Source organism: Sceloporus occidentalis, unplaced genomic scaffold, assembly GCF_023333645.1.
Source record: "Sceloporus occidentalis isolate IW3139 unplaced genomic scaffold, rSceOcc1.0.p SCAF_26, whole genome shotgun sequence".
NCBI lineage: Eukaryota > Metazoa > Chordata > Lepidosauria > Squamata > Phrynosomatidae > Sceloporus > Sceloporus occidentalis.
This window is the reverse complement of record NW_028317006.1, coordinates 516,477-525,776: the sequence shown is the minus strand read 5'-3', so window position 1 is coordinate 525,776 and position 9,300 is coordinate 516,477. Positions and strand designations below refer to the sequence as shown.

Below are 9,300 nucleotides of genomic sequence, written 5' to 3'. Positions count from 1 at the left end.
ATCATACACTAACACAAACACACATTAATACCATACATTAACAGACACACATGCACTAACACCATATGCTCACACAAATACCATACAGTAACACACACTCTAACACCATATGCTGGGAAAGTCACGCTAATGCCATACAGTAACACTCAAGCTAGCATCATACATATACATTCTAACACTATACACTTACACACGTGCAAGCACACACACTTACTCTAACACCATACACTAACACATACATGCTATCTCACATTCTTCTCTTTTCCTTCACCTCATTTGTGCAGCTTGCACACCTCCCTCCAGCTTCCCCCCCCCCCTCCTCTTACCTTGAGCAGAGTCCTGTCATAAGTGTAGATTACTCTTTGTGCACAAGTTGCACGTAACTAGTATGGGAAAACATGCCACGCATTATGTGACCCCACTGGGCACCTCAGTAACCCCCCGCCCCATTCAGAATACAGAATGCTGCTCCCAGTTTATCATTAATACCCATCACTTTACTAATACTGCTTTCCTCTATCAGTCTCTTTATTGGCTTCTTGTACACTTCACAACTGGGTTTAAAATCCTGACTCTCACCTACAAAGCTCTCCATACTATTCTCTTACCTATAGCCCCTCACTTATTTCCAAATACCCACCTACCTAGTCCCTCTGTTCATCTCATGATCTTCGCCTGTCCTCTGCTCTAGGCTCTACCTCTTGTGTCCATATAGAAATCCTCTCAAGTGCTGGCCCTGTCCTTTGGAATTTCCTTCCCTGGCTTATCAGATTCTTAACTAGCCCCTTAAAAATCTGCTAAAATCCACTTCTTCATGTAAAATTATTAACTGACAGGTAAACTCACCTGCTCCAACATACCACTGTCTCACCTTTCTCTAACTCACTCCTGCGGTCGACTATCTCCCACCGTACATTCTTACATTTTATTTTTATAAAACTGAGGAAGAACTCCTGGGCCCAATCTGTGATTGTGGGGTCAGCAATCCCTGACACTCACAAGCCAAGTCATGTACTGTGTCTATGTGTCACTCGCTGTACATCTCACACTGATTGTGAGTACAGTGAAAGACAGTATTCCAAAAAGACAAAATACCATTTATTAAAATTAACCCTTCCCATCCCTTGCTGATCACAGTAATAAACTGTGCTTTCACTTTGAGGTGCTCATTTATTGTTTTACATTTCAAATCTCTTCTTTTTTTAAAACTAATTTAATTTAACCCTTGCAACCCCATGCTATTGCCTGGATTTTCTCTTTTTTTGTGGGAATTTGTTTTATTTTATTAGTTAGCTAGGGGGCAATTGTGTTAAGTTGGGAGCAATAAAAAATCTATTTATACTTCTGTGTTCAAAATACCCCATACATATAGTGTGGAGAATAGGACATGGGGCAAGAAGACTACATGCCAATATGCATGTCTAAAATTTGGCCTTTTACCCTTCCAACCAAACCAACAAACCTAGGCATGGGTGATATCACTACCCAGAGCATGTTGCTGAACACAAATTGGGGTATTTTCTTGCAGTAGCACACAGCTGACTGCCAAAATAAATAGGAAAATAGTGAAACGATTTCTGGAAGTTCATACTTCAATGAGAGTTTATGAATTTGACCCCAGTTAGAGGTTCAGGTACTACTACTTTTCTAGTATAACCACTTAAAAAATTATGCTGTGTATCATAAATGGAACATAAAGGAAATTGTTTATCTTTGTAAGGTAGACATATTTCTCAGTTGATCACACCATCTGGTGGTCACTTTACAAATTACAATTGCGAATATAACCATTGAAATGGTCATTAAAAATAGCAATCACAAAGCATGGCCTAGTCATGACACTTTCCTGAGTGTTGTACATAACTGCAAATATTCTGTTTTCTTTGGTTATCTTGTCTAGGTTTAGTATAGTTTTACCTTTGACTTCACTATGGTTACTGAATGCACTTCCTACAACAAAGGGTACATATCGCTTATTTACATAGTGCCAGCAGCATCTGTAGTGTAGGGGACCTTTAAATAGTCTATACTATATTGATAATTATTGCCATGTTTCTGTACATTTTTGTTTGTTAAGTACAATAAACAGCCATTAAAAATATATATATTATCCAAACAGCCCATGCAGCCCATGTTTTAGTGGACATACAACATGTTGAAAATCAACAAAAATCGGGTTTTATCTTATTCCTGCAGACCTGGAGGCTGCCATTGTCATCAGTTATGTGATATTTTAGGTGACGTTCTCTTCTCAAACACAACACAAAGCCGATTATTACAATGCTAAAGTCAATTTTTTTATAGTGTGTCTGGCTGGGTAATTAAGACTGAGTCATTCTATTGTTTACCACAAATAGAATAATAAGCAGTCAGGGAGAATACAAGTGGCAAATATGCAAGAACTAGAACTGTCTTAAAAACAGGAAACAGAACAACTCTTTTGAAAAAATGTCTTTTTAATCTGAAGCTAGTATTAAAAAAGGGTACAAATTCCCCTTAAAATAGAAAAAAGTGCACGTACAAAACATATGCGAATATGCAAAATATTTTACTCATATATTTATGTATATACACACAACAATGCCTATTGAAGTGTTTATGGAATATGTGTTTATGAAATATCAAGCTAAATATTTTGCATTTTAAAATGTACATGGTTAATCATAATTATAGGTGTTTAAGATAAACTAGTTACTATTCTTCTAAAAATGATTCATTATAATTATTTCTATGCTGCACATTGTATGAAAATTTGCATCAACAAGGCATATCTGTAAATGGAAGTATCTATGTATATACCTTCCATCCATTTATTTGGTTCAGTTGTTCACTAGGTGCACAGTCAACATCATCACTTTTTAGTCTGTTCTATGAGATATTAGCGGAGACTGTAAACCACTAATTAGGTGGTTATCTTTTATTCACTTGCGCTCGTATCACCCAGAGTTTCTGTGATTTTGTAATTATTCTTCTTCTGTTGAACCTAGAGCCAATATCAAAGGGTTGTACAGCATTAAAACGCAGGTGAATAATGTTCATTCAGCAGCTCCCTGTGATATTAGAGCCAACTCTGTCTGATATACACAAGCAAATATAATATGTAAAGGAACTACTGCAGATGAGCTTAATTAATCTGCATGTTGTTCCAGGTCAAATGGATACTGGTGATTCCAGCATTGGAATGAAACGATTGACCATTTAAATGTTTGTTCAATTTTCTTAGTCATCCTAGAAGAAACAAAAAAAAAAGAGAAATTAGAGGAAGATATAAATCTGAGCTTCTAAATACAAAGGTAGCATGGGGTAGATATGCATACATATGTTTAACCTTTACAACAGTCGCCAGAATAAGCAGATAGCTCCTAGTCAACCAATCTTTGACCTGAAGTTACACATACTTTAAAAATGTGAAGAACTGGCAGATATACCAGTGGTGATGAAAATCATAAAATAGGATCATATAAAGAAGTCTGTAATGTACTGTAAGAGAGGATGCTACTGCAAATATCTGCCACATAAAAGACAATCAATGGCAGTGTTACACAATGAAGCATAAGTCTCTATCACTCCTTACTAGAACCACAACCAAAATATGTTACTACATCCCTTTCACTCAGCCGATAAAGGTTAGCTTTTATACATAGAATTACTTTTCAGCTGTGATTTTCATAACTTCAGACATGTGATTTGAAATTGCTCTATTTTAAATAGTAACAAAGCAGCAAGATAGGATTCGGCATGTCACCTACTCCGCTATTAGCAAAAACAGTCATTTTCTTTCTTTCTGATTACTGCCTTTTTTTTTTTTTAATATTGCATTTAGAAATACCAACACTTATTTTTACAGAGCTAAATTTATCTATTGAAGAGGCCTCTGAGGTCTTAAAAGCTTATGTGGGTACACAAAACAGTCTTTAGGTTGTAAAAACCCTAATCTCATTAAGGCGTTAACATATAATTGCAGCATTGTTTATTATTAGTTTCTGGGCAGGAGTTCCAGTTATGGAATAAGATATTACTATGGTACCCAGATCGTCTACAACAAAGAAGTCATATTTTTATTATTAGTTTTCATACCCATTCATCATCTTCTGCTCCATCTCCTTGACCCCGGGGCTGAGATATTGGTTCACTGCTTTGTGATTTCTTGGCCATGATATTGTCTGTCCAGGAAGCACCTGTCTGCACATCTCCAGCAAAGTTACACTTCGTCACAGTTCCTCCATCAACCTTGGCTAAAGAAACTGAAGAGAGTGTGAAATCAATTACTATCCTGCAGTTTGCAGAGCTCAGTAAAAAAAAACTTTACACTCTGTATCACGAACTGCAAAACTAAGTCTCAATACTTTGACATGAACAAAAGTAAGAGGGCACAGAAAACCCTATACATGTATATTAACTCCATACTATGAATAGCTCACAATTAGAGTCATTCATCAAAAGTGCTCACGGTATATTAGTGTCAATCAATCCAATATATCTGGCAACATTATTAATAAGTTAAACAAGGATTAAAATGCTTGTGATTTGGATTGATTTCACTGTACCAGAGTGGTACAGATAAGCCTGTTTTTCAGGTCAATAATGGCTTACTATGTTACTATGTAGTCTATGAACTATACACACATAAAAACGGTCCATCGCCTGAAGTCTTCACCCGAAGCTGTTCACCCATCTCAACCTCAGTCTTTTCCACATCGGCTTCTGGGAGCCAAAAGGCCACGGTATCAGTAGGGGTGTATCTCTCAGTGATCTTTAACAAATCCACCTTGTTCACCAGACGCTTCAGGTCCTCTGTTGACAGTCTGTCTGTCTCACCTTTGGGTTCTACCTCTGACGGACAGAGAACACAAACACTGTGAACTATAAATATGTGAATCCAAAAAAATAAGGTATTCAGATTTACATGGCCTATACAATAACAACAACAACAAGTGAGCAATAAAAACCAAAGATTTGTTCACACGGAAAACAGTATATTATAAGCCTCTTACGTAGGTGGAGAAAAAAAAATACACCAATTTAAAATAATAGCTATTATATAAAACTTTAACTGGTAATACAAAGTACACTGTTAACATTATTTGCTTCTCAAGGATAAATACAGTGGCAAGGAAAAGTAAGTGAATCCTTTGGAATTACCAGCATTTATATATAAATTTGCCTTAAAATATGGTCTTCATCTAAGTTACAATGATGAACAAACACATTCTGTGAGCTTACATTACAATTTATTAGGAAGTTGAGGGGGAATGAGACAGAAGGAGAGGTGGTATGGGAGTCTCGCTACCAGGTTCTCAAGCTAAGAGAGCAAATGCATGTGAAGGGGATGCAAGAGACATGCAATGGTAAGCCTAGGGCAAGACCTGTCTAGAGACACCAAAGCAGTAGAATTCTGGGAGCTTAAAGCACTATGTACAATAAAATACTTACTGTAAGAAGACATGAGGAAGCCTGTGTTAACCTTTTTAGTGTCACTGAAGTTGGGCTCAATCTCATTTCCCTTCGTATCAAACGTCCTGCGGTGTATTTTGTTAGGTTTCAGGTACAAGACATACCATCGTTCCTGTGTTAGGGTAGAAATTCAAAAATAATGTCACCTGCTACACAATGGTCTCTTCTTAAATATCTCAAGTATTATTGGGCTACTCAGGGTCATGTAGGCGATCAGCTACAGTACGGCATAATCGCAATATAAGCATTCTTGGTCTAAAAAGAAAACAATGGTATTGGCAGGTAACCCCCTCTAAAGGAGATGGAATACTACACAGTGAAAGCACATTAACTGTTGGTATTTTGCAACACAGTCCAGTGAGGCTGATAAGATAGGTTTGCGAAAATCCTGCAAGATAAAAAAGTGAGACGGCACAATTCTATGCAGATAAAGACTGCCCTGAAACAAAATAACGTGTGGCTGGGTTTCAACGACTGATAATATATAGCCAGGAGGTAAAAATAAATCGTAGTAGATTAAAATGACTACAGTACGCTGTTCTCTTTTTTTTTTTTTTTTTTTTTTTAAACAGTTCGGTCATAATATAATGTTTTATAATGTCAGCTGCATGTTTCTGTGTGGACACCCAGTTGACTAATGAAGGTTTATAGAAGTACAGATTTCATCAGCATTTCCATAAAGAATGGGCTCAGTGTGGTGTTTGTGCAGGGAAAGTCTCCTAAAACATCTCATGACTGATACCAATGGTAGCCTCATACATCTGGCCGAATACATCTCCAGCTCTGGCGAACCCTGCCTGGGTCTGTTTAGGCCCCAGTGCGCATGTGTAAAGTCTTCCTACTTCAATAGTTTAGTTACTGAATAAAATGTTTCTACTGAAACCATACTATAATGAGCTTTTAAGCTTATTTTTGGACCGAACTAACATTCGCCTCCTAAAATGTTAGTTTTCACTATTCTCTCTATAGTAGATGTGGCCTCCCTATAATTAAAGCAATCCAGTGTTTCATGTAAACAATGGTTTAATTACACAACTCTATTTAAAGGCTAGAAATACCTCTTTTTTTTTTTGCGTATCCGACAAATACTCTTTCAAGGGATTGAAATACAGAACTGAAAAAGCTAATCTTAAGCATCTGCAGACTGACGAAACCAGGAAACCTCAAGAAGAAAAGTACCATCATGTTTGGTCTCACCTTCTTTCCTTTGATGTCTGTGACACTGTGACGAGAAAAATCCACCAGCGTTCCTTCCAAGAGGACACCATGTCCACTAGAGAAAGATAATACGGGAAAATTTATATTTCTAAAATATTTAACAAAGCATATGCAAGCGATCGAGTCAGAAAATGTCATATAACCACAACAAGGCTAATTTAATCTTAGTTTGATATATTGGAGTATGTTCCCAATGCTTTCCTGCAGTGAAGAACATATGGCTAGATTGTAATGGCCGGTCAGGTCCATAAGCCCTAAGCTCTAAATAATTACAAGTAAAAGCCCTCTCTCTGCTTCAGGAGTAGCCAACAGCCTTGAAGTACAGCTACCATAAGACAAGACCAAGGAATGATTAAGGCGTACAGAGGCTCTTTATCACTCTCATCACTCCTGTGTTAACTAATCCAAGTGTACGTTAAAAGTCTAATTGATCATTAGAAAACCCTTCTGCAATTATGTTCCAGCTAGAAATTTCCTTGTTTTCCATGGAAACAGCTAAGTGACCCCAAACTTTTGTGCACACGCACCATGGCGAGTACCAAATGGTTTTTAATATGGCGTATTCTGGTCTCAGCAAAAGACCACAGGTTAGGCCTAGGGCAACCCCAAGGCTATATACATCCCTGGGATGCAATAGTGGTCTTTATGACAATCATTACTTGCCAGGAGGTAAGGATATTCTAAACCGTCACCAGTGTTCAAGCAGGGATTTCATCTGTGATATCACATTTAAGAAAAACTACCTCTGACCTGCATGAATGCAATAATCTGCCTCATAAAACTGGAGTGAAAGACCCGATAGTTCCCCGGTGACTCCATGAAGCCAGAAGACAACCGGTAATGGGTAGGCAAATATTACATTTGGCGAGTTGCCGCAGCATAACCTGCCGAAGAGCGACCGAGCAGTGTTGGGGATTGTGCTTAGAAGCTATTGTTGCCAGTTGGGGATTGAGCATTATTTAGGTAAATAAAGGTATTTAGAAGAAATAGGTATTATATTTACACACTTTCTAAACATGTGGACATTGGGGAATATGGAGAGTTAAAGGGATACTTGGTGGTATGATTATTGTTCACTGAATAGCTATCTATACACGCTAATGTATGTGAATGGAAGGGGCTCATGCAGCCGTACCGCTGGAAGGCAGCCGGATCCCACGGACCAGCCACTCGTTCGTCATGTACAGGTTTATTCTGAAGCGCACTGTCATGATAGATGCGACTCATCGCGACACTTCCAGTCCCGCACTCCACTCAGGCCGGAAAACTCGAGCACCAGGAAAGAGACTGTGTGCCGAGAGATACCCACGTGATCAGATTGCGCACCAGCTATAGGCTGGCCGCTGAGCGCGGTCAGGTAGTATAGCATCTTGAGTGGGACAATATTCTCTCGTGTATACGTGCACTTTCGTCAGACGCGCTCCCCCGCCTTACCGTTTGGATGCATCTGTCCCCAATATTAGGAGAAATATGGAATAGTCTGACATCAATGCAGCAGCCCATACATACTGCCTCAGCGTTGGTACAATATATTATTCGCTCTTAGACACCAATAGGAAAGGAAAACATACAGTTGCTACCATTAGATAGGCAGCTGGAGATACATGTCTGTCTATGTGCATATGCATAATGGGGCCTTTTGTGAGAAAAGCTGCAAATAATGCAGCACATTTGCATTAGTTTTCTTTGTTCATATGATTTACAGAAATCTGTTGTGGACACACTAACACAGGGACACGCTAACACAGGGACACGCTAACACAGGGACACGCTAACACAGGGACACGCTAACACAGGGTGAGCTCCTCTAATGACATGTTGCTGTCCCATCAGTTTTAAAGTTCTGTTTCTTTGCAAATGGTTAAAGGGATGCACCAGCCATTGTGTGCAATTTAACCCATTAAGTACCAAGTAATTACATTAAACTATCCCTTTAATAGATTGGTGTTTTATGATGTATAAATAACAATCTCTATCTGGCCCAAGCATATTTAGTGCTCGCACCAGGGCTCATACATGATCCAGGGCTTGAGCATATACTCAGAAACAAAGAATTAGATGGCAGATACCGTAACTATTCAGCCCGTATAATCGGCCCATTTTTCCTGCAATAAAGACTCAGACTTTAATCAGTCCTTGATCTTGCCATAGATTTCGGATAGATTTGTGTCTTTCCCATATATGTTTAAATTCACTCAGTGTATTAGCCTATACCACTTCTGCAGGGAGACTGTTTTGTGTATCCACCACTTTCCCAGTAAAGTACTTCCTTATATTACATCTAAGCCTCTGACTCTATAGTTTTAGATTATGAACTCTTCTTCTAACATTTCTAGTCCTTTTTAATAAACCTCTGTTATCTACCTTGTTAAAGTGTTTCTATCGCATTCATCAGCAGCAATTTCACCCCCCCCTTAGCTGTTGCCTAGCCGGTGCTGATTCTAGACCAAATAATATAGTGGGCAAGAATACTCCCCTGTTATTTTCTTCATTAAGGTGATTGGATTTTTTTTTTACAAAATGAATGTGTCTGTATACAATTAAATTTATGAGCATTTTTCTCCCTTGTTTCATCTAATGATTATTGTGACTTTCAGGACTTTGAGTTACTCGAAAAGATGGACGCCA

At 38.3% G+C, this 9,300-nt stretch overlaps 1 protein-coding gene across 1 annotated transcript; it reads right to left on the bottom strand.

The window, feature by feature from the left end:
• Positions 1 to 3,219: 3,219 nt before the first annotated feature.
• Positions 3,220 to 7,899, bottom strand: LOC149299979 (arpin-like). The gene is made up of 6 exons (XM_089485484.1): positions 7,808 to 7,899; positions 6,652 to 6,727; positions 5,434 to 5,566; positions 4,627 to 4,833; positions 4,078 to 4,244; positions 3,220 to 3,228 (listed from the first exon to the last, which is right to left on the bottom strand). The coding sequence occupies exons 1-6, from the start codon at positions 7,897 to 7,899 to the stop codon at positions 3,220 to 3,222; spliced, it is 684 nt and encodes a 227-aa protein (XP_089341610.1).
• Between the last annotated feature and the right edge of the window lie 1,401 nt (positions 7,900 to 9,300).